Source organism: Phodopus roborovskii, unplaced genomic scaffold, assembly GCF_943737965.1.
Source record: "Phodopus roborovskii unplaced genomic scaffold, PHOROB, whole genome shotgun sequence".
Taxonomy (NCBI): domain Eukaryota; kingdom Metazoa; phylum Chordata; class Mammalia; order Rodentia; family Cricetidae; genus Phodopus; species Phodopus roborovskii.
In genome coordinates, this window is record NW_026126433.1 from 24,917,731 (window position 1) to 24,943,140 (window position 25,410).

Genomic DNA, 25,410 nt, shown 5'->3' on the forward strand with positions numbered 1-25,410 from the left:
GCAATGTGATCCCAGAACCAGAGCTCATAAGCATTATAAAAATGTAGCAGGTTTTCTGAAATGAAGAGCTACAAATGTCACCATCAATCATGGTATCAACTTACAGAGGCAACTACCACCTCTAAGTATAACACCAAGTATAAAACCATATCTCTGATATTAATCAGACATGTTGTCATTTTAAGATGCAAGAGTTACCAACTGGTCATGTAAAAGAGGTCTTCGTGATATTTAATTGCATCCATGCTGACATGTAGAACTCAGAACTGATGTTTCCTGCGTTCAAATAAAATCACTAAATATGTAAAAGGAATTTTCCTTAACTCTAAAGAATAATTTATAAGATGAACCTCAGCAAGCAAAAGATGGCTCAGCAGTTAAAAAGCATTGGCTATTCTTCCAGAGGACCCAGGTTCATTTCCCAGTACTGACATGGTGGCTCATGACCATTTTTAACTCCAGGCCCAGGGTATTCAACAGCCTCTTCTAGATTCTGCATACTGCATGCTTGTGGTATACATACACAGAGGCAGGCAAAAACACTCATATACATAAGATAAAAATAAAAAAATTTATATGAAAAATATAAATCACATATCCCTAAGTTTATATATACTCAGAAACTTTATATCTAAACATACAAAAATTCCTGAAATGTGTTTTAGGACATTTTTAAAAGTTTCCTTGGATGACAAGACATCAATGTTAATTTCAAAGTAAACCTACTAGCTTAATTTCTCAAAAAGCCACATAAGTAAAAATAGAATCTTTAACATATCCTTCCCCCATCCTTCAGAAAAGTCTCAAATTCTTTTTGAAGTATCCACAGAATATGAAAATTTTAATATACACCTTGGAAATTAATAACAATGCAGAAATCCCTTGTATTTTTATCCTACCTAATATTACTTGATTTCAGATGCTCCTCTGATTTCAAGTTTTCGGTCCTCATCTGGGACTTAAATGAAACGTTTTCTCCCACAATGACTATCTGCAAGAACATCCACTTTCTCACAAGGTAGAATGGTTTAAGACACTCTAGATAGAGGAGAGGAGGAAAATATGAGTTAACACAAAAAAATAAAGAATGCCCCTGGGGAAAAACTTTTAAAAATTTATTTGAAATGACTTAATTCAAAAAGCAAAGGAAAAATATCAAAAGTTTTTCTTCTTTTTATATTAGCTTTTTAAAACACCTTTAAATGTTGTTTTGTATGTATGTCTAACAGACTTTGGTTTTGAACACTAAATGCTGCCCTCATGTACTTCACTATTTACAAGCTGAGTGATCTCTACAGGATAGTGTAACACCAGTCTCTTAGGAAGGATCTGCAGAGCGAGACTGCCCTCAACATCAAAACAGATGGGCTCTCTTGTTTGAGACAAGGTTTCTCTGACAGCCCCGGCTATCCTGGAATTCACTTTGTAGACCAGATGGCTTCAAACTCAGAGATCCACCTGTGCCTCTGCCTCCCGAGCGCTGGTATTAAAGGCTTGAGCCATCACATAGTCCAACAACAGACGGACACTTTCTATGGAGCAGAAGAGAGATGGGATGGGAGTTGGTGGGGGGCATGGGAGGATGGGAGGGAGAGGGAACTGGGATTGATATATCAAATAAGACTGTTTAAATTAAATTAAAATTTAATTTAAATTAAAAATTAAAAAATAAATAAAAGAAAATCACATAAAAACAATTAAATCACAGATACAGGTGGTATAAACAATGTTTAAATTCTAAGATCAGCAAATGTCAGGTTTTTAGGTTTCCACTCAGTCACTCAACAGTATTTGGTCATTTTTATGTGAGAGACACTGCATTCAGGAACATGTAACAATCCTTGCTAGTGATGCAATATAGACTGTATAAACAGCTCAACAAAGAAGCAGGTAAAAGAAGGTAGTGGTTAAAGCATGGTTCCAGAATCATGTGCTATTGGCAGTGTGATAGAAAGTAAGCCACAGGAAAAAGAACAATTTTCTAAGGTACTAACTCAAAAGACTTGGGCAGAGTGAGGTAATTATTGGCCACTGATCATTATTTTCATTTATAGTTCTTATGTGCTAGACATTATACTCAAGTGTTCTATATATATGATCTCACAGACTGACAGCATGGAACAGACACACTGCTATGTGTTTTCTTACTATGTGTTTCAACTGCCTGGGTTCAAATGAAGCTCCCCTATTTGCTAGCCATATACCATGAGGTGAATCACTTTTCTATATGCCCCAGTTTGGTTAGAAGATAGAGATAATTAAGTAAGCCACCTCACTGAGCTGTTCTGAGGTGGGGTAGGAGGAGATGTGACCTTGGTGGGGTAGATGTGGGTTTGTTGGAGGAAGTGTGTCACTAGAGGTGGGCTTTGAGGTTTCAGAAGCCCAACAGAGGGCTAATGGCTCTCTTTCTGATGCCTGCCTGTGTATAGAGATATAGAGCTCTCAGTTACCTCTCCAGCATGCCTCTGCCTGCATATCACCATACTTCTCGCCTGGATAATTGTCTAAACCTCTGAAACTGTAAGCAATCCCCAACTAATGCTTTCTTTACATAAAAGTTGCTGTGGTCATGGTGTCTCTTCATAGCAACAGAGCACTAAAACACTTGTGTGTGTGAATGTATTTTTGTATTTAGCCAATTTTTGACAAAAGTACCAAGAAATTTAAAGGAGAAAATAATTTCTCAACAAATGACGCTATAACAACTGCATGAAAAAAATTTTAACTAGAAAACAGCCTTAGTCGGGCATTGGTCGCACATGCCTTTAGTCTCAGCATTTGGGAGGCAAGTGAATCTCTGTGAGTTCAAGACCAGCCTGGTCTACAAGAGCTAGTTCCATAACAGCCTCCAAAGCCAGAGAAACACTGTCTTGAAGAAAACCAAAAATAAATAAATAAATGAATGAAAAAGAAAAGCCTCAAATAATATCACAACATATACAAAATTGATTCAATATAGGTTGCAGATTTAACCTATAAAATTTTAAAAAGACAATTTAGAAGTAAAAGTAACTCTTTACTAGTTTTAGTTTAAATGTTCTGTCTCCTCTCAAATGCATGCAACAATATTAAGAGATGCTGATTCTTGGAAACTATGCCATATGAAGGCATGGGACTAGTATCTAATAAAGGGGCTATAGACAACTAGCAAGGGCTCTTTGTGACCGTGCTCTCAGACCCCATGCCAACACCCAGAATGGATTTCACACTCCAAAGCAGGGAGAAAGAAATCTCTGTTGTTTGAATGATTGAACTGGATTAGAAGACAATGTGGCTGGCACCTTGTGATGTGATAGATAGCAAGGCAAAGAAAGTAGTTTGTGTTGTTTCTAAACATAATACTTATTTGTATTTATAGATGCAAATTCTTGATTCATATAAATGACTGGGAGGTGTTAACTATCAGTAGTGGTAGCAATATGGTATTATCACTTTTCCCCTTTGATGTTCTAATCTTAACTCACATATATTTGCAACAGTACATCACTAAAAGTCATTAAGAACAGAAGTTGAGCTGGGTATATAATCCAGTTGCTGACGACGTTCCTCAGCTGGCATGGTGCTTGTCTATATTATACACAAAGCTTTGAGTTCAATTCCGAGAACTCAAAAAACAGGTGAGGTAGTAGCAGGCCTGTAATCCCAGTTCTCTACAACCCCAGCTCTCGGGAGGCAAAGATCTGAAATTCAAGGTTAATCTCAGCTACATAGCTTGAAGTCAGCCTGGATTCTAGGACACTTTCTGGCCTTGATACCCTTACACATAGGTATCCCTTGGTATTCAGAGGGAATTAGTTCCTGAACCCTACCAATATACACATATGCTTCAGCTCTCATAGAAAATATACTAAGTTGTATGTAATTTATACACATTATTTATATACACTCTAAATCATCTCTGAATTATTTCTAATGCCTAATACAATGTAAATGATTAGTAAATAAGCAGTGGAGGTACTATATAGTTTAGAGAATGACAAGAAAAAATCCATGCATATTTAATAAAGATGCTGGTTACTATTATTGCTGGGAACTGAACTGAGGGCTTCACGAATATGAACTCTTATCATGGAGCTAGCCTTCCCTCAAGTCCAAAGGTTTTCTTTTTTATTTTATTTATTATTTGTTTTTCCTGAATATATTTGATGCAGGGTTAGCTAAACGCACATATTTAGAGCTAGTAGAAGTTCTGAAATTCCTTCCAGCTTGTTGAATACTAAAATCTTACACCATAACCGGAAATTATTTGAGCTGGGTGTTGGTGGCACATGCCTTTAATCCCAGCACTAACTAGGGAGGCAGAGGCAGGTGGATCTCTGTGAGTTTGAGGTCAGCCTGGTTTACAGAGCTAGTTCCAGGACAGGCTCCAAAGCAATGAAGAGGAACTCTGTCTCAAAAAATGAGAGAGAGAAGAGAGAGAGAGAGAGGAGAGAGAGAGGAGAGAAAGAGAGAGAGAGAGAGAGAGAGAGAGAGAGAGAACACATTATTTGCAATCAGTCCACACTATGATTTTATTTTACATAATTTTTTTGGTTATGTGACATGGATGGGAGTTTTATCGACGTGTGTATCTGTGTACCATGTGCATGCCTGTTGCTCACAGACGTCAGAAGGTTGGGTAATTGGGGACTGACATTACAGACAGTTGTGAAACATCATGTGAGGACAGAAGGACAGCCACTGCTCTTAACCACCAAGCCATCTCCAGCCCCGTATGATAACATTTTACATGCCTAGTTGGTATCTCATCAAAAGTGATATGATACATTACCTAGTCTACTTACTATCCATACCTTTATTCCTTATGTTCATTAAAAAGCACTATCCTTTTTCCCCTAGTCACCTTCAATATCTTCTCTTTATCTCTCCTTCATATCTAACCAGTTATTAAAACCCATTGATTGCATCTTTGCAAAATCTCTCAGTAATGTTTTCCATTATCCCAATAATCCTGATATGTTCCCATCTCTATGTCATGTCTTCTTTTGCAGAGTTCTCAAAATTTACCACGCCAATTGAGAACAGAACAATTTACAACCCAAAAAAAAGTCTTTCACCCAATATGCCAACAACTTACCTTCCAATTCTGTTTTTACAACCCTTCATGAACTCTACACTCTGACTCTTTTGCAAGTCAAAAGTACAATTCATACTCAATTCCTCTTTAGGGAAGTATTTAATATAGTTATCCTTGTAAAAATATGTTGGATGACTACTGTCCTGATTAGATTTTTTTCTTTTTTGACAAATTGACAAGTCACAGACATCTGGGAAGAAGAAATTTCAATTGAGAAAATGCCTCCATTAGGTTGATCTGGTGGGTGTATGGAGCATTTTCTTGATTAATAACTGATGTGGGGAGGGTCCAGCCCACTGTGTACAGTGCTATTCCCAGGCAGGCTGAGTAAGCTTCAGAAAGCAAGCCAGTAAGCAGCAATGCTCCATGGTACCTGCTTTAGCTTTTATCTCCAGGTTTCTGCCTTGGCTTTTCATAATAGGTAAAGTAAATAAAGCTTTTCCTTCCCAACCAAGTTGCTTTTGGTCATGTTGTTTATCAAAGCAATATAAAGCAAATTGATAAATTATAATTAAACATAACAATTAAACAGCCAGACAGTGGTGGCACAAGCCTTTAATCTCAGGAGGCAGAGGCAGGTGGATATCTGAGTTTGAGGCCAGCCTGGTCTACAGGTCAAGTTCCAGGACAGCCTACCTAAACAAACAAAAAACAATTGTACATTTAAACATCCATTTCACACAAATGGCTCTTTTTAAACACAATAAAAACCCTTTGTTGGAAAATCCTTATGATCTGTATTACTACTGGCCAATGGAAAGAAATATATAATCAAGTTCTCTAGTGACAATGAAAAATGAAAAAGAAACAATGGTTTTAATAATATAGTTTAGCTAATCTAACTTACCCAAAATATTACCATTTCAACATATACTCAATATAAAGCCAATTAAAGATTTAAAATTCTTTTCACTCTAGAATGTCAAAATTTGACTATTTCACAATTATACAGCATCTCTAAATTCAGTAAATTTTCAATAACTGAATTTTGCTTAGATTACATAAAATTAACTACTGAAAGATTTTTCAGGCCTGCATGAATGTCTTCTGTGCCTGAAAAGACCAGAGTAGGTACTAGATCCTACAGACTGTTGTGAACTACCACGTGGGTGCTAGGAATCAAACCAGAGTCCTCTCTGGTAGAGCAGTTAGTATTCTTAACTGCTGATTCATTTCTATGGTCCTCTAAATGTAGACTTTTTTTTAATATCCAAATTGTTTAACATACTTAGCTTGAGTGACTTAAGCATAACTTTACAGTTCAAATTAAACAAATTTGCCCAAGGACCAAGGGGCATAGTTAATAAGGTATAGTTATTGCCTAGCACACATAAATTTCTAAGTTTGATCTGAGCCATGTCCCCATCCCCAAACCCCTTCCCACCAGTAAACTAAGTGAGGTTTGTCTTAAGCCTGTTAATCTCAGCACTTAAAAGGTAAAGACAAGACTGGAAATTCAATGTCCTCAGCTTTGTAACTACATAGCAAGTGTGAGGCCAGCCTGTGATGAGATCCTATCCTCTCTCCCTAAAAGTAAAGATTAATAATGTCTGTTTTGCAGGATTTGTTGTCAGTGAAAATTTTTAACATGTGAAATGTCAAAGTACTACTTAAAAAAAAATTACAGGATTTAAAAAAGCCTTAAATATATTCTATTTCTTGAATTGACTTTTATACATAATATCCTATACCACTGGTCTAGACTTAGGCTGTACAATACCCATATTATCTCCTGATGGATTAATAAGACAGAAAAACTGAATTTTAACTTTTATTTAGTTTAAATGAAATGCAAACTACTACATGTAGCTTGACAAAACAGCAATAAGCAGTATTATTAATATTATTATTATTGAAAACCTCAAGATCTATCTATCTTCAAGAAATAGTAAAAATGTAAAATAATTACTATAAAGAATTAGGCAAGCCAGTAAGGGAAAATGCACTTTTTTTTTTTTAATGACAGGTTATCTGAAGAAGCAGACTGTCAGAATTATTTAGTGTTAGATTTTTCTAGACAAGTGAGGAAGGGAAATGGGGTGAGGGAAAGATGATACTGGTAAGATAGTAAACCGATGTCAAAAGACAGGAAAAGACAAGACAGAGTGAGGATGAATAGAAAAAAGGCAAGTAAAGCAGAAAAATGAATAAGCAGGAAGTCCTAACTAGAGGCAGATTAATGCAGGTGAGGCTGTGGTTGGAATGGCCACATGTTAAGACTGTAGTAGAATTCTAAGAATAGTGATGTCTGCTGTGGCATGTTAAGAGAAGTTAAGAGGAAGGTAAAAAACAAAACCTTGAAGAATAGCATTACATCATGTTCTTCCCTAAGGAAACTTAGGAAACTCTGAGGAACAACTACACCTCCTTAAAAGTTATGAGTTTTATAGGCAGGTGGAATGGTGCTTATCTCTAATCATAGCACAAAAGGCTGAGGCAGAAGGAATGCCACAAATTTAAGGACTGCATAGACTGCATACAGTGTGAGAACCAGTCCAGCCAAGGTTATATAACAAGATCCTGTATGGTCCTCAAAAGATCCAGTTTAATCTGGTGCTCTTAAACTTATTTTGTCTTGAATGTACTGATAACCCTCATTTTCTATATATAACAGAAAGCTGATCAGCAGAACATATTCTAATATATGCTGCAGTTCCGGATAGGTTTGCCATATGTAATACAAGTAAAAAAACATGAAAGGCTCTGCTTTACAAGAACAGATGCATAGAATCTTCAGTACTGTTGAGGAGGTGAAGAAATAGTGCTATTAAACACTGCTGGAACCAAAATCAACACTTTAAACTTTGGGATGCTCTATGAAAGAAAATACTGCTCTAACTTCCTAGTTTCGTTTAATGCTTACTACAAATCTGTGGCCTAGAACAACATACATCATCAGAAGTTCAATACGAATTCTAGCATACTAAAACCAAGGTGTCACCATGGCTGTACTGCCTTCTGGCGACTGTAGGGAAATAATAAGTATTTTTGCCTTTTTCTGGTTTTGATGAATACCTAAATTCCTTAACTCCTGGCCCTCTTTCATCTTCAAAAACAAAAGAATGCCATCTCTAATTCTAGCTTTTCTGATCTTTTTCCACAATGGCTGGAAATACTGGGCCCAGTAGATAATAGCACTTTAAAGTCTGCCAGTTAGCCATCCAAATTCTATTTGAATCCTTAATTTCCTCTCACCAAGTAACATACAGTAAAATATTCACAGGTTCTAAAGATTAGAAGATAATTACATAAAGGCATTTTGAAAGTATGAAATATATTAATAAAGGTGGTAGCTTCATGCAATGAAGATGTTCACTGCACACTACAGACCCCTCAATTATCTTACAACTCTTTACACCACAACAGATTCTACCTACTTCAAGGATTACATTAACAAATTTATAAATTAATATATTAAAAATACAGAAAATTAAGTCAATGCAGAAACTAGGCTCTTTGTCCATCTAAAGCTATATTGGATGGACTTTACATGAGGAAGTTATAGCTTCTCATGAAATTCTTCTAGTAACCTACCATGATCACTAGCAGCAAAATTAATGATAGAAAGGCTTAAGGTTACAATATTAGTATTTAAGGTCAGGGACCTGAACTCAGAACCTAAATACAAATTAAGGCAGTCTTAATTCAAAGACCTTTCAGTCAGTTTGGTAAACCATGCTGCTACCCTTAAAAAGCAAAAACACCAAACAAAAACAAAAACAAACAAACAAAAAATCCCCGAGTACAAATTTAGTCAAATTATTTTTAAATCAGAAAATAAATCTGTTGGTTTCTTTTCCTATCCATTTATAAGTCAGAATTTATAGCCAATATGCCTCATCATTTGAGTTGTTACTAAAAAACGTTCTAATTCTTTTTTTTATTATTATTAAAGAACAACAAATGATTGGTTCAGACAAACATGACATTTTTGTTACAGTTATTTAGATTTGAGAAATGTAATCTTATAGAATTAGATATTAACCCAGTCAGTGGTGGTACACACCTTTAATTCTGGCACGGGGGAGGCAGAGGCAGGAGCATTTCTGTGAATTTGAAGCCAGCCTGGTCTATAGAGCAAATTCCAGGACAACCAGCACTGTTACATAGGAAAATCCCTGAGGGGGGGCAGGGGGTCCAACTTTTTCCAGTCAATTTCACTACTAAATACCTCAGTGCTGTACTACTTTTTGTGGTCTGGGAAGAACTGCAGGCAAAGTATTTCCACAGTATGAGTGAGACACTGACAGAATCAGTAAGAAAACAGGACAAACAAGTGGAAAACAGCATTTTTTGGAGTGGTATACATACTCAAGAGGATAAAGAAACGAGGAGAACTCAAAGATGACTGATTGCAAGGTTCAACCTAGGTGGGAGAGATGGGAGACAGTCAAAAGAGCACCTACAACGAGGGAAATGAGGGAGCTTAAAGAATTGTATGGAAGAAGGGAATGATATAAAGCTTATTTATTTACTTACTAGATAGACAAGGTCTCATGTATCCCAAGCTGCCTTCAAACTCACACTGTTTATTTACTCTTAAGTGTGGAGTTTGATATGGCAGTTGATGGTAACTTTAACTGTTAATCTGACACAACCTATAGTCACCCGGGAAGAGAGCTGGCCTGAAAGTGACCTCTAAGTTATCTAAAGTGGGAAGACCTAGCTTACCATGGACTGCACCATTCCCTAGGTGGGGGGTTCCTGAACTGTGTAAGAGTGGAAAAATGAGTTGAGTGAAAGCAAGCAAGATTTATGCATTCATCTCTTCAATCTTGACCATGGATATGATGTAACTAGCTGTTTCAAGTTCCTGCTGCCTTGACTGCCCCACAAATAATGGACTGTAATATGGAACTTTGAGCAAAAACGAACCTCTTTCCCCCTAAGTTGCTTTCTTCAGCAATAGAAATGAACTGAAGACAGACAGTAAGCCTTCTCAAATGACAAATACCCAGAAGGCAGAGGTACAAAAATGATTAGTCAGTGCTACAAGCAAACTTTCAGATTATGTACACCTAAAACATATAGTACTTTCCATGTACCAGAACCATTCTAATCACCTTATGTGTTAACTCTATGTAGCAGATATTATTACTTCTAGTTCACAAATGCAAGAACCGAGAAATGAAGCACTCATGTGTCACCAGTAACTTTAAACTTGCCACTAAAGAACTCTGTGATGGTACTCTACATGTAATATTCAGTAACTACCATTAGAGCAAAATTTAAAATTGGAAAAACCAAACAAATATTTACATGTGTCTACAAGTAGGAACACGGTAGCTAGTTTAGGATTACCTAAGGGGAAATTGATAAGAAAGCTTAAGAAAAAAAACTATTGCTTAGAGGAACAGGGATCCATGCTATGTCTACAGTTTGGAACTGAAGCATTTTCCAAAGGCCCAAGAGTTAAATGTGTGGTCCCTGCATTGGCCACTACAGGGAGGTTATGGAACTCTCAGGGTATGGTCTCATAGGAGGCTTGAGGTCACTGAGCACATGTGTACCCTCAAAGAAGACTAGGGCATGAATCCCTTGTTCTGCTTCCCAGCCACCATAACATGAATACACACACATACTTGCTGTATCAACCCCAGGCCAAAATGTAGCAGGGTCAACTGGCCATGGGCTGAAACCGACAGAAACTCAGCTGAAACAAATTTGTTCTCTCTGTTAAGTTGATTATATAGTTAGGTTATAATGATGCAAAACTGATTAACATACTATACACATAGTCTTTAAATCAGTGTTCTCAACTGGCAGAGAATTTATACTCCAGAGAACAGCACACAATGCATGGTGACTTTTTTTGGTTATAATAATTTTAAAAAATTGGAGGAGAATGATATTGGCATCTAATGGATATAGACTATGGAGGCTAGGCTTCTAAGTGGCCCAAGGTGCACAAGATAAAACATGTCCACCCACATGAAGAATATTTAGCCTGCTATGTGAACTAGGTGCCAAAAAAAAAAAAAAAAAAAACCTTTCAAAATAAAGCAAACATGAAAAAATGGACAGAGTTGTTGCTTAGTGTGCCTGATATTCCTAAAAGGTTTCTTTAACAATTAGTCACCTCTTCATCCTACTAACTAAAAATTGGGCTGCAAACAACTTTCCCAAGCAGCTCCATTACATGTTAACCAGTAAGGAGTTGGTTACAAGTTCCCACATACTATGTGACATGCTTGCCAAATCACTTTCCTGTAACTGATGATTAGCTCTTCTTTGTTCCTATCTCCTAGGCCCTTTGGAAAGTTTAGCTACAGCAATGAAATACACCTTTATGGCAAACTTCAATGACAAACTTCTGAAAAGACATTTATCTGCTCATCTCTAAACAAGACCATCAGTTAAACTAACCAGCTAAACTTTCAGGCACAAATTCAAAGTTAATAAAAATCTACAAGTCTAGTAAGGGTTAGAGATGTAGCTGAAGACTCAAACAACTTAATACAGCATGAACAAGCTAGTCCTTTTAAAATACGAGCCATTCCCCACCCCCAAGAAGTGCCTCATGAGAAACTGGCCATACTAGTGGGTCCAGATCTTACTATAGTCTATTCACTAAAAACATCAACAAAAAGCTCAGTGATTGCTTCCTCTATCATAAAGACAGATGATAGCAGCTGTGAGAAGGCAAAGAAATCAAACATAGCTAAGACAGGAAGTACACATTTTTAATCCAACTGAAACCACAAAGGAAGCAGAAATTAACCTAGATAAGTCAGCTAGTCAAAATTCAAGCAGGCAATGTGCTATTAACATCATTATAATAAAAACTTCTGGGCATCAAGTTAGTTTTTAAAAATTTGCCATATTTGGTCAACCAGCCAGCCATGTTTGACTGATTTTTCTGGAACTGAGGCTATTTCACATCCTAGAAAGGTTAAGAGTGGTGGGAAGGGGTGGGCAAACAACAACAGACCACATGGATTAAAATCAGTGTGCAGCTTACAAGTCTTTCTGAGGCTTCCTACCAGACTCAGCACTACCAGACTGTTCTAGAAAGTAGAGCCCACTCTATATTTACCTATTTCTCCTAATACTCTGTCCTCTCCACCCCTCACACCAGGCTAGGATTATGCTTGCTACTTAACCAGCCTCGGCCAAGATGTACCATGAAATATTTTATCTTACAATAATATGGAAGTATTTTCCTTCCATTCAAATGGCAACCATTTTTCTGTTATCTCAACAATTCTGTGGCTGCTGCTTAGAAGTTCCTAACATGGATTATGACACTGGAATGTCCTTTCAATATAGAGTATCAAAGGGGAAAATCTTAACAAAGCAAGCATTTATGGACCATTAAAGGAGTCTAACACCAGAGAATCAACTTCAAGTTGATTTTCACTGAAACATGTACAGCACAGAAGAAAACTCAAGACAGAGAATGAAAGCAAAGTTGTAAGGTATACAAAATAGAATTAGCACCTCTCAGTGACAGCAGATGATATTTGGTACCATCTCTGACACCATATATAATAGGATTTGAGCTGTTTGACTAGTATTGTCTATGGCTATAATTATTCCTTTCTCATATTCTATGATGTCTTCTGTCTTGTACTTTAATACCCGCTTCCTTCACCCCTTTTTTTCTGTGTACTCTGGTTAGTTTTTTGTCAACTTGGCACACATTAGAGTCACCTGGGAAGAGAACCTCATGTGGGAAAGTGTCTCCATATGATTGCCTGTAGACAAGTCTGTAGAGTTATTTTCTTGATTGATGTGGGAGGTCCCAGCATATTGCCGGTGGTACCACTCCTGGGCAGATGGTCCTCATGGTATAAGAAAAAAGGCTGACAAGCCAGTAAACAGCAATCCTCCGTCGCTTCTCTGACAGTTCCTGCCTTGACTTCCCTGAATGACAATGGACTACAAAGTGTATAATGAAATAAACCCTTTCTTCCTCAAGCTGTTTTAGTCATAGTCTTTATCACAGAAACCCAAGAGTGCCTTTAATATGTAAATTTCTACTCTTCAAAAAAGAAGTTATTCTTTTAAAGTATAATATTACACCTCACAATCTCATCTATGGTCTATCTTCACCCTTCTGCCCCTAACAGAAAAACTATGTTCAATCCACTCTTACACAACAGAAATGTCAAAATCTTTTTAAAAAATCTTTCAAAAAAAAAAAAAAATTCTCATTTTGTCAAAATCAAGAGAAAACATCTGACTTCTACTTTGATTTGGGTAATATACTTCCAATGTTTCCTACCTAGAATATTCATTTTTAAGGACCTGTCTTCATTTTATAACAATTAAGTCTTTTCAACGTCCTTCTGAGCAGGAGTCATGCCAGCCTACTACTAGGGAGAAAAAGGATACTTCTAACAAAAGAAATCTGCAGTCTTGTCTTGTTCGTCTCTTTCCTCTCTACAGAGGTGTTCTTTTCATTTCTGATGTTTCTTTGAGATGAATTCAGTTCCCTTAATGTTAAGTTCACTTTCTCGTTCTTACTTCATAATCTTCTCATTCTTTGAAACTGTCACCTTGCTCCCTACATTTCCACTACCCCACCCCTGCTTACTTACTCTAACAAACTAAAATTCAGCTAAATGAAATCAATTTTCATCTACACAAGGGACATCTAAACTGTTCAGTCATGGTCGTCTCCCACTGACAAAAAGACAACAAAACTCTTCCTAAAGTCAAGATCACAAACCACCTACCCTAAGTCTCAGCTGTTTTGGGGGCTGGAGGGATGGCTCAGCAGTTAAGAGCCCTGGCTAATCTTCCAGAGATCCCAGGTTAGATTCCCAGCATCCAAAGGGCCATTTACAACCATCAGTTCCAAAGAATTTGACACCCTCTTCTGGCTCCATGGGCATTGCAATCAATGCAAACATTAACACAGGCAAAACACCCAAACATATACAATAAAAATAAACCTACTAAATTAAAAAAAAAAAAAAAAAAAAAAAAAAAAACACTTCTATTTTCAAAGAAACTCAACATAGTGATTCCTTGGAGATAGCCTCCAGTCTCCCCTCAGCAGTCTTTACATAAAGTTCAGAAGAAAACTGAAGCTAGTACAAATCTTTATTGCTGGCTATCTTCCTCCTGCATATACCACTAAGTATCGGGCTTTTAAGACTTAATTTCTTTACTTCAGACGGATCCACTAAAGTAAAACTGGATCTGAGAAACTGTGAAGGGATTCTAGAACCCATGCTCCCTCTTTGTCTATCAATTGCAGCTGGAGATGTATCAGTCACTTAAACTCTGCTCACTCTATTTTCTCCATTCTTCAGAGCTAAATTAACCCCAAGCTGTCACTGATTCCATACCTGAGGATAATCCTTCCCTCCAGGATGATTTCTGAAATAAAAAATACACCAGCACTCAAGCTTCTCAAGGCCAGCTTTCTTTGCATTAGAAGTATCAGCATTTTCCCAATCTGTTCCTCATCATACCCTCCAAGTCCTACTACCAAGATCTCATTTTAACCTCTAAATATCCATTATCTTATGACACAGTAATTTTGTCAAAGCATTAACTATGAACATATAGATTGCCTCTAAGCACATCATCTCAGATTTCTCTTTCTTGTCACAAAACCCAGGATGACCTTGACCTTGCTAAATAGATGACCTTGAACTTTTGATCTTCCTACTTCTACTCAAAGAAATCTAGAATTACAGGCTGCCTACATCACCCAGTTTTATGTAGTGCACGTTAGGTGAGCATTTTACAAATGAAGCTATATCCCAAAACCCTCATCACAAATTTTCTAATGTCTATCCATTGTACCTATAAAGATCATAAAATCCAAGGTCCTTTTAGCACCAAGTTACAGAATAGGTTTTCCTTAACTACTGTGTTTACATAAAAGAAAAAGTGTCTTATTTTATTTTCTAGCACTTCACAGGATCTGACAGTGTACTTATCTGTTCATGTTTATTGACTTTCTATCAAGAAAAACTTGTCCATGTTCACCAGTGGAGTCTCAGCTCCTACAACATAGGAAGCCCTCAATATACACATGGGGGAAGAATGAGCATGCCCAGGAAGCTGACCTTAAGTTAGAAGACAAGCATTTATTTGAATTTGTTTTTACACACCGACCATCTGATCCTCAATACTTTCACTTCTCTGGACTCACTTTTAGTCCTCAGAGTTTAAGTGCTCTTTTCTTTTGAAGCCTAACAAAGTTGTAAGTTCTCTGAGAGGGTGGAGTTCTCACTTTCTATTCTTAGCAGTTGGTACAATGCCTCCCATACAGGTGATCAACCAAACAACTGATGAATCATAAGCATATAAAAGAGAAAATGAACAAAGGAAGCCTTTCCTGATTTCCCCCAGTTGCCCTGGTCACCTGCTGCCTTCGGACTCATCAACATGGTACCTTTTGTATTAATAACTACATTAGTCTGTGCTGTTCATTTACTTGCCTAATGGATGGATATTAAGCTGCAAATTCCTTAAGTTTAAGAACTGGCCTGGTAGTTTCTATTTCTGACTACAGCACCTATATTCATAATTTAAAGTTTCATCAATATGTGAAATAATAAGGGTGCAGAGAAGAAAAAGGGATCGACTTACAGTAACAGGCATGTATGCTGTGCTAAACTCTGGAATCCATGCATCAAAGGTTCAGCGATCCCACTATTCTTTCCTCTCCAGTATAATGAATAACAACTTTCAAAGACAGAATAGCCACCTCGTGTATCACATAACAACATACCTTCTCTTGCAATATAAATATATGTGGGTCCACTCTCACACATCGATTCTTTCACTTCACTAATCTCTAAACAGGTAAAGCAACTCATTATCAGTTATCTACCCATTCAATTCCCTTCTCCACAAGGTATGAAACCACTTTTAAAAAAGCATCTTCCCATAAGACATGTCTTTTCAAAGTTGTTCCTGAAAGACAGAAGGCCCAGTGTTTAAGTTTCTAAGTCTTCATAAGTCCCCAATTAATCTCAGGCTCCAACCTTACTTTCCTTTACCGTCAAGGCTTTATTTTACCCTTTAGCTTCCTCCAAGCTTTTACTCAGAATCCATGAAACCACTCTGACTGTTCAACAGCTGCTGTCGTTCCCTTCAAAATGTTCTCGACGTCAGATAGTGTCAATGCATGGGCACCTTCTTTAAGTGTGTATCAATCCCTTCTTTACCCCAGACACACACACACACACTCACACAGTCTCTCTCTCTCTCTCTCTCTAGTACCCATGCGTCTCTATCACACAAGTTCTTTACATCGCACTTAATGAATGCATTGGACTCACAGAATGGTATCTTCCAACAACAGTTTCTTCTGAGAACATAACCTTGTTCATAGCACCTTCCTCTTCCCATCATTTCCCCATCCATTCCCCCCTTTGCGGGTTTCCTCTATCTCCCTCCAACTAACCACAGAAGGCATTGTTTTTAGTACTCACAGCCTGCGATAAAAACAAGCTCTCGTTCCCTGCGGTCTCCCCTTCCTCTAATTTGCCCTCCAGTCTGTGCCCTCCCAACCCCCCCCCAGGTGTGCTGACTTCCATCCTCGACTCTCGGCATATGCATCGCTCCGGCCAACACTCCACCTTTCCCCTGCGGTGGGGACCAGACCCCTCCACACCCACCTCCACTCCGGGTCGCCGCCTGCTCCCGGGGTGCCTCTCCCCACCCTGGCCCGCAGGCTGAGACCACAGGCGCGCGCGCACACGCACACACACACACGTTCTTTCACGCTTCCCCAACCTCCCTCTGCTCACCGCCGGCTTGGCGGGACCTCAGCTCGGCCGCCGGGGGCCAGGCAGCCGTGTGTGCGCCCGCCACCTCCCACAGCTGCCCGCGCCTCCCGGTCCGGGGACGGGAGGACGCTGCAACTCCCCCACCACCTGGGAGTTCGCTGTTCCCGGCCCCCAAGCCTCCCCCCGGTCCCACGACGCCTCGGCCGGGCTTCGGCACTCACCGGAGATACTGCGCGCTCTGCAGGCTCATCCTCCGCCGCCGCGTATCCCCGCGAAGCCTCCGTGGGTCTCTCAGGCTCCTCGGAGCGGCCCCGCAGCCCCGCGGGTGCTGGCGGCCGCCGCCATCTTCCTCTCCTCCGACTCCTCCTCGCTCGGCGCGGGGTGGGGGGAGAGGGAGTGAGGCGAGGGGGAGGGAGTGGGGAAAGCGGCTCTGGCTGCGGCTCTGGCCTGTGGGACACAGGGACGCTCCGGCTCGGGAGGGGGAAGAGGAGGGAGAAGGGAAGGGGGCGGGGGAAGAGGGAAACCAGAGGAAGGAAGTCGGCTTCGCTCTCGCGAGACTTTAGCAGTGCTGGCCCCTCGGAGTGATTTCCGCTTCTCTATACCGCTCCCTTTTGGGCTCAGCAAGCTGTGAGGCGCCTGCGCGCCGGCTGAGGGGGTTGGTGGTAGCGCTTGGCGGCCTGGTAAGGGTCCGGCCCGCTCCTCCCGTGCGAGGGGGCAGCCCCACGATCACCGCCAACATCGAGCCCGAATCTGCCGGGAGTTACACTCAAAGCCTTCCGCCCTTCAACCCTCCCACTTCTCGCTTCCTTTTCCCACTCCTTCACTTTTCCCCACCGGAAACGCCACCCCTTCCTCCTACAGTTCCGCCCGCCAATCCCTCGACTCTTGTCTTCCCTCGCGCGCCGAAGAGTGACGCAAAGGTCTCCCTCTTCTCCGCTGCCCCTCCCCATGCACTCTTGGAGAGTGTTGGAGGGGGATAGGGCGGAGCCCAGGGAGAAATAGAAAGACCAATCGGTTTGGGCAGGCCGCTGCCATGGAAACTGTGGTTGTATTGTCATAGTAACCGGTGTGTGTAGACCGGGTGACCCTCCCCTAGAGGAACGGATTCCCGGGAAACCGCCCAGGATTCCCCGCTTGGATTCCCTGCCCTCTAAAGGCTGAGAATCGAGATTGTCACCGGGCGGTGAAGTTCATTTCCTCCTCCCTTAGTCCCTCCCTGCAGAAATTGCGGGGAGACCCTAGGGCATTCACCGGGGGCATTTCCACCCTTCTGCGGGTGGAAACCACCTCCGCAGCTTCCTCTCAGCCGGGTGCGGAGAGGGCCGGGCCTCAGAAGAAAACGCGGGGTCTGAAGGTGGCGACGGGTTGGAGCGGAAAAGCGAGGGCGACACTGCAGTGCCTGGCTGCAAGGAAGGGGAAGGAGTTTCCCCACAACTGCCTGAGGATGGGAGGCGGGATACCCCCTCCCCCGCCCCCCACCACGACGACGGGGTCCCTAAGGGAGGAGAATGGCACGCAGCAACCGCGATGCCGCTCCGGCAGTCGGGAATGTTCGACTTTTCCTAGTGGGTCGACCAATTCCCTAATTCCTACTCTATGTCACCTGCGAACCCTCCCGACAGAGGCTGGGTGAGAGCTGAGACCCGGCCTAGAAGGCTAACACGTAGTAAGAATTGAGGGTGATCTGGAAGGCTGACTACCGCCATCCTTTCCAGGGGCACCCCCCAGTGGGGATGGATCACGCTCCATCATCGAAAGCTGATCTCCAAAGTCCCCCCTCCTCAGAAATCTACAGTGTTTTAGGACTTGGCACTTTTTTTTTTTTTTTTTTGAAAAGAAAACCTTGTACGAAAAGAAGTACTTGGATTTATTAGCCTACGAAAATAATTTCTGATTCTGAGAAAAAAATATTTTGGCACATGTGTATTTTTGTGTCAGCTTTAGGGTTTAAACAGAAATAATGATTCCCAATAACGAGGAAGTTATTCTGATGGAGCATTTTACAGGTTTTATTTTCAATTCCTATTGAAAAGTTATGTAAGCCGCTATCCCAAAATGTTTTAAAGTATGTAAGGTCATAAAATCCCCCAGGAATACAATCCTCACTGTATAGTTCAAACCAGCATTTCAATCGGATCTTGGTTTGGTTTTAGATACCTGATTTCTTCTGGTTTTCATACTGCCTAAATAAACGCTTTCCAGATCCTTTCCTGAATCCAATGCCTATTAAAAACCTAGAACAGTGTTTATTTGGAAACGAAAGTACAGCCCACTTGGAAATAAATCTCAAGGACAGATTGTCATTAACGAAATAGAAAGTGAACTATGCCCCCTCATGCTGCAAGCAAACGCGAGTATGATGCTCTGTGACGCTGTGACGTGCTGTGATTGCAGAAGTACAATGGGCCCAATCTTCTACCAGCACCAACGCACCGCCCACTCACGGGAAAGAGAGTCACCTAGTGAAAAACTGTCCACATCTCCAGTATGTAGAATGGTGCTTTCCTTCAACTCTGAGAGCCAAAGAATAGAAGTTACTACTATATATAATCAAAACAGGTTTTTTCTTTTTAAAGTCAGCATACAAAGTAATGGGTTTCGTTATGGCATTTTTTTACGAATATGTCATATTTTTATCCACCCTCCCCACTGACTTCCTCTACATTTCTTTCCTTCCCCACGTAGTCCTCTTTTCTGCATTCATAGTGGTATGAATTCTATTATCGCCCCCTACTTCCCTCCCTTAAGACCCTTCCCCTTTCGTGGTCCTCTTTGAACTTTCATTACACATACACAATTTAGCTCTAGATGCTATGTATGAGAGAAAAATATATTTGTCTTTTTAGTTTTATTTTCCTTAATGTTTGATGTCCAGTTCCTTGCCTTTTCAAAAAAAAAAATCTTTAATGCAATAATTTCATTTTGTGGCTGAAAAATCCATTGTGTATATATGTAACAAATTTTCTCATCTGTTGGTAGATACTGGTCCCATTTCTTAGCTACATGCAGCATAAATATCTCTGTGCTGTGTTGACTTACAGTCCTTAAGGTCTATACCCACAAGAAGTGGCAGAGCTGTCATATGGTAGTTCTATTTTTAGTTTCTTGGGGGACTTCCACAGAGGCTGGGTCAGCTTACATTACCACCTACTGTATATGAGACTTCCTTTCCCTGCCACATCCTCTCTAGTGTCTGTGGCGATTGGTTTTCTTAATGACAGCCATTCTTAATGGTGAGGTAGAATCTCAAGGCAGTTTTAATTTGCACTTTCATGAAAAGGTTGAACACATTCACAAAAATTTATATTTATTATTTTGAAAACCTCTATTAGCCCATTTACTGATGATTTGTCTTTTGGTGTTATTTTTTGTATTTCCTTAAATCTTCTAGATTGGTGGTTGTCAATCCAAGAGCAGGGGAGGTCTTTCTTTAGTGCCTCAAAGTTTTCATTGTAGAGGTCTTGCATTTCCTTAATTAAATTTTTCCAAGGTGTTTTAAAAGCTATTGTGAATGTTATTTTTTGTGGGTAAGTTCATTACTACTATATTTAAAAGGCTACTGATGTCTATGTATAGATTTTGTACCCTAATATTTTAATGAGAGTGGATAGGGGTCCTAAGACTTTTCTAGTGGAATCTTTAGGTCTTTTAAGTATAGCATCATGTCATCTACAAGTAAAGATACTTTGATTTTTCTTTTCTATTTATATATAATTTTTTATCTTTCTTGTCTTATTGCTCTATCTATGTTTTCAAGAACTATGCTAAATATTGTTTCCTTTCTGAAATATAATGGTTGGACACTCTCAAGATTTTAACAACAATATAATTTCATAATAAATAAAATAATCACCACAACAACCTTTTTATGTTGGGGCATATGTCTCTAGTAAATAGGAAGCATGCCATATACTTCTGATACTAACTTTATGAAAGTGTTCATGTCTTCTCACTTGAGATAAGAAAGATGAATTCTTTTATTACCGCTGGCTGACATATTCAATAAACATTTACTGAGCATTATTATATTGCAGGAACTGTCCAGGTTACCATGGATACCACAGTGTAAGAGGGATGATACTTAGAATAACTCACCTTCTGGTAGAGACATCGCAGTACAAGAAGTGATGAGAATGCAAATGATGGATTTGGTAATTGAGATAACAAAACAGAAACAGATGAGGTCAGAAATACACTTTGTATTTATATCAGCTTTCCTTAGAATTTTATAAGAATCTTCAATATCATTTAGAATATGCCTATTAAGTAGATAGAATAATGCTAGTATTTATGTCTCATAGAATATAAAACATTGATTCTATCTTTAAAGTTATTTTCAAAAATCAATAGAATTGGAAGGAGTATCATTATAAATCTGGAAGCCAGCCTGGTTGTCTTAGATAGGGTTCCTGTTGCTGAGATGAAACACCATGATCGTTTTGGGAAGAAAAAAGGTTTATTTGGCTTATATTTCCACATTGTGATCCACTACTGAAGGAAGTCAGGACAGGAACTCAAGAAGGGCTTGAACCTGGAGGCAGCAGCTGATGCAGAGGCCATAGAGGAGTGCCGCTTACTGGCTTACTCACATGGCCTGCTCAGTCTGCTCCTTTCTAGAACTCAGAGTATGGGCTACATTGTCAAATCTATTGTTATTCAGTGTTATAATACAAATTTTTGTTATCTATGATCCTGATTACCAAAAAGAACATGACACCAAGGCACTGTGAGTTCCTCTTTAGATATTTAAAACCTCAATTACCCTTATTACTACCAAACAGCTGAGTATAACCATTTACCTACATACAGGGAGAAGTGACTTTTCCACCAAACAATAAGAATATGTTAAGAAGCTATTTCTAACATTCCTATGGCATAGGAATAAAACCAGAGCTTCCATAACCCAACAATTAATACATAGCAAGCCTCCTCCCTATTTATAATGATAGACATCTCACCCATTGCAGGAGATTTACCAAGCACTAATGTATCCCAATATTTAGCCTACATATTCTGAATGCTTCCAAATCATATGCATGTAACTGGGCACCAATATATGTGCTCTTATTTTGATGAGATGAGTCTATCAATTGCACACCCACATTTACAATACACATGAAGTGGGCTGGTGTTGCTGAGGGCCACACCTCAAACTATAAAGCTGATTCAGTCAAATGACTGATTCATAGTCTTCAAATAGTGAGTCAGATACAAGTTGGCATGTAAACTTAGATCAGGGGTTAGAAGCTTTCCTCAAAGAACTTACAAGTGTGCATCTATTCATTCATTCCTAATTAGCCCGAAAAATAGTTTCAAAGCTTTATAGTCCAAAGTTCAGGTTAAAAACCTTTGGGTGTGGGGCCTGGGGAGATGCCTCAGTGGATAAAGCATTTGCTGAGCAAGCATGAGGATCAGAGTTTGGATCCATGGCATTTATGATGATGATGATATTAAATAATAATTATAATTTTTAGAAGCTAGGCAGACTTTACATGTGCACATGTGCACAGACACATGTACAAACAAGCATACACACATGTTCACTATTCTCCTAGTGTTTGCTAAAGAAAACTTTAATCTTCAAGAATTTGTCACAACCACCAATAAGCAGATACCTCTGAGAAGTTATAATACCAGAATATCTACCAATTTAAAGTATAGAGACCCCAGGTCTTGAGATCATCTTTGTGTAGGCTGTTTCTCTCTAGGACTGGATCTGTCTTGTGCATATCTTAGTGACCTTGGACTCAAAGAGATCTGTCTACCTGTTTATCCTGAGTCCCAGGGTTAAAGGTGTGTACCACCACCTCCTAGTTTCTGGCCACTGAGATTAAAGGTGTGTATCACCACTGCCTGATCTCTGTAGCTCGAGGCTGGCTTCTTTTCTGAATCTTCAGGCAAGTTTTAACAAATCATATCACCACAGTGTCTCCCCCGCTTCTTCATTACAGTCATGTTGACACTTATGGGTTCAGGTTGGTTACTTTGGTCTGTAGCCCCATATCACTGGATTTTGTTCCTCTTGCACTAACTGTAGTCATTCCTCTGGCAAAGTAGCTAGTGTATCCATGTTCACTTAAGTGTTTCTCAAATCAGTTAACCTAAAAGAAGTTATAGAACTTTGGAGCATGACTTTTAAGGACACGCTCAAATGTCCTCATCATTTTATTGGGTATGTTCTCTAAAGGAAAAACCTAAACAATTAGAAAAGAACTCTATTGGGCCTTCAATCTTTGTTGGTAATTGAAACCTGCTCTTATACTTAACAAAGAGAAAATTTTAATTAAATAAAATTAACTTAGGCAGTGAGTAAAGAGAATTCAATATAAAATTCAGGTTATTTCACAGAAAAATCTGATGATCCTTTTCTACAGAAAAGCATTGACATTTTTATTTTTAACTGTAACTTTGTTTCTAACTTGGAATTGTCTCAAGCAGTTCATTACATAGCCCGAGAAAAACACACATTTTCTTTTAGAAGGCACATTTTCTTCTAGAAAACAAGAGGAAAGGCTGTCAGCTAATGAGAAACTAGTACAGAAAATAAATTGAGGGTTAAGAAGTAAAGAATCTGGAATGGTGGCTCTCCTTTGCAATCCAGCACTGAACTGAAGTAGGAGGACCACTGTACATTCCAAGCCAGCCTGACCTATGGACTGAGACCATGTCTCAATAAAAATGAAGTAAAAAGCAAATAAATATAAAGAGCCAAAAAATTAGCTCAGTGGATAAAGCACCTGTCATACAAGCCTAACAGCTTGATTTTAATACCAGGAACCTACATAAAGATAGAAAGACAAAACCAATTCTTCCCAGTTGTTCTCTGACCTCCTATCCACCCACACACATTATGCATTCCCATACACAGTAATAACATTTTAATAATATATTTAATCACAAAGAAACTTGCATCAGGGCCTAGGATGAAAAGTTCAAGAATCTCTTCACCAGGAAAATGTTATTGAGTTCTAGCATTATTGTTATTATCTTCTTCTATAATGGAATAGAGTGAATAGATTGATGTAAGATTCTTGAAAAGTCACTTCAAAGCAAACGCAATATTTAAATTTCTGAAAGCAAACTATCTGATCACAGTACCTCACATGTAATATTTGAACATCGCTGGCACTCGATAGAAGCTCAACAAATGCTGCTACTCTTATTGTATACACAAAATGTAAAAGAACTTACATATGCTTGTGAATGTAGGTTTGTTTTTAAAAAGAACAGGAAATTCATTCAAGGAGAAGGGGGTACAGAGTGCACTGCCTCCAAATCAGTTATGTCATATGCCAAGAATAAACTGCCAAGAGAGAAACCAGCTTACATCTACTGATGGGGGATGTCTCACCTCATTCATTTCATGTTATAAGACGAGATGAAGAGCTGTCTGAAAGCTAAGGAGGACAGAGAAACTTGACAGGAGCTAACCCAGATGGCTTGGCTAGGATGTGCATACCAGATCTCCCACTGTCCTGCTCATTCCCTCTCCAGTGTTCTCTGAACTTTTGGTTGTTTCTGTCATCCAAGTCACCCAGTCCTTTGTTCAATAAGACATACATGGTTTTAGTTCTTCAGCATGTGGTCCTATGGTTGCACCAAGTCTATAGGATATGACAAGTGTTGGACTGCATCATTTCCCCACTGTATACAGCAGTATATATTAGCTGTAGAAAGAAGGTGGGGTTAAGTTGAGGTAAACATTTAAGAGTTCACCAGTTTGCAAAATTAAAGCACAGGGAGATTAAGTAGTAAAGTTTGGAATGTAAAGAGAATGTCTGATCAATCAATCCCTAAATAGGAAATCTCTGCTCTTCCAAGACAAATATCTTAGTCTGGCGTATGGTCTATAAAAACCCTGTCCCCAAAACAAAACTTTAAAACATGGTTCTGCCTAAACCACAATTTTACCTCTGGAAACCCCTGTCTGTGCCTATCCCACTGCTAAGGGGAAGTGTGCCAAAAGAATCATCTAGTGTTTATTTATTCTTTCATTCAATCTTCAGCCATGCATTCGAAATTCCGTTGGTTGGTTCCTATGCTGGCAGCTGGGATGCCAATGGTAAGCAAGTCTTGCTTTCAGTGCTCAAAGTTGAGGGAATTAAGTAAAGGGGCAACAGTCCTTCAAGTGATAATGCTACAGTAAAGATTTCCAGAGTCATTCTACTTTAGGATGAAATATAGACTCGTAATCAAGATAATCTTCTAAGCATCCCAGTCAACCGAGAAAAGTGTCCACTACAAAGACTTCTAGAATGAAATGTTGGAGTTTTCATTTTCAAATTTTATTTCCCATTTGGAAGAGGAAACTATGCAATTAAAGTTTCCAGAAGGTAGCAATTTTCATGCCTGAAGTGCCATAAACTAAAATATACCCAGAAAACAGAAAAGTGTAAAGTGTTACTGTAAAATAGATATACCTAGAAAACGATGAGACTATATATAATAAAATACTAATGGCAGTTATTTCTGTCACAGCCAATCTCTTTTTATCTTCTTTTGCTTTTTCATTGTTTTGTTGAGACATGGCCTTAAACTCACACTCATTCTTGAATGGAAAATGAGGACATGACTGCTCCTGTATGGTTGAGGAGAAGGGCCATTGTAGACACGGGGGACAGTACCACCGGGGAC

At 39.3% G+C, this 25,410-nt stretch overlaps 1 protein-coding gene across 6 annotated transcripts in view; it reads right to left on the reverse strand.

Annotated features, from left to right (window-relative positions):
- Smg7 (SMG7 nonsense mediated mRNA decay factor) overlaps positions 1 to 17,243 on the reverse strand; it is a 57,209-nt gene extending 39,966 nt beyond the window's left edge. For 4 of the 6 annotated variants that reach the window (XM_051185976.1, XM_051185974.1, XM_051185975.1 and 1 more), the window contains exons 1-2: positions 16,998 to 17,145; positions 900 to 1,038 (exon numbers count right to left, since the gene is read on the reverse strand). In XM_051185976.1, the coding sequence (XP_051041933.1) occupies positions 900 to 1,003 (104 nt within the window). In that variant the 5' untranslated portion in view covers positions 1,004 to 1,038; positions 16,998 to 17,145. Of the gene's footprint in view, positions 1 to 899; positions 1,039 to 16,997 lie in introns of all 6 variants that reach the window. The other 2 variants (XM_051185977.1, XM_051185973.1) reach the window with 2 other exon arrangements.
- Positions 17,244 to 25,410: the final 8,167 nt, after the last annotated feature.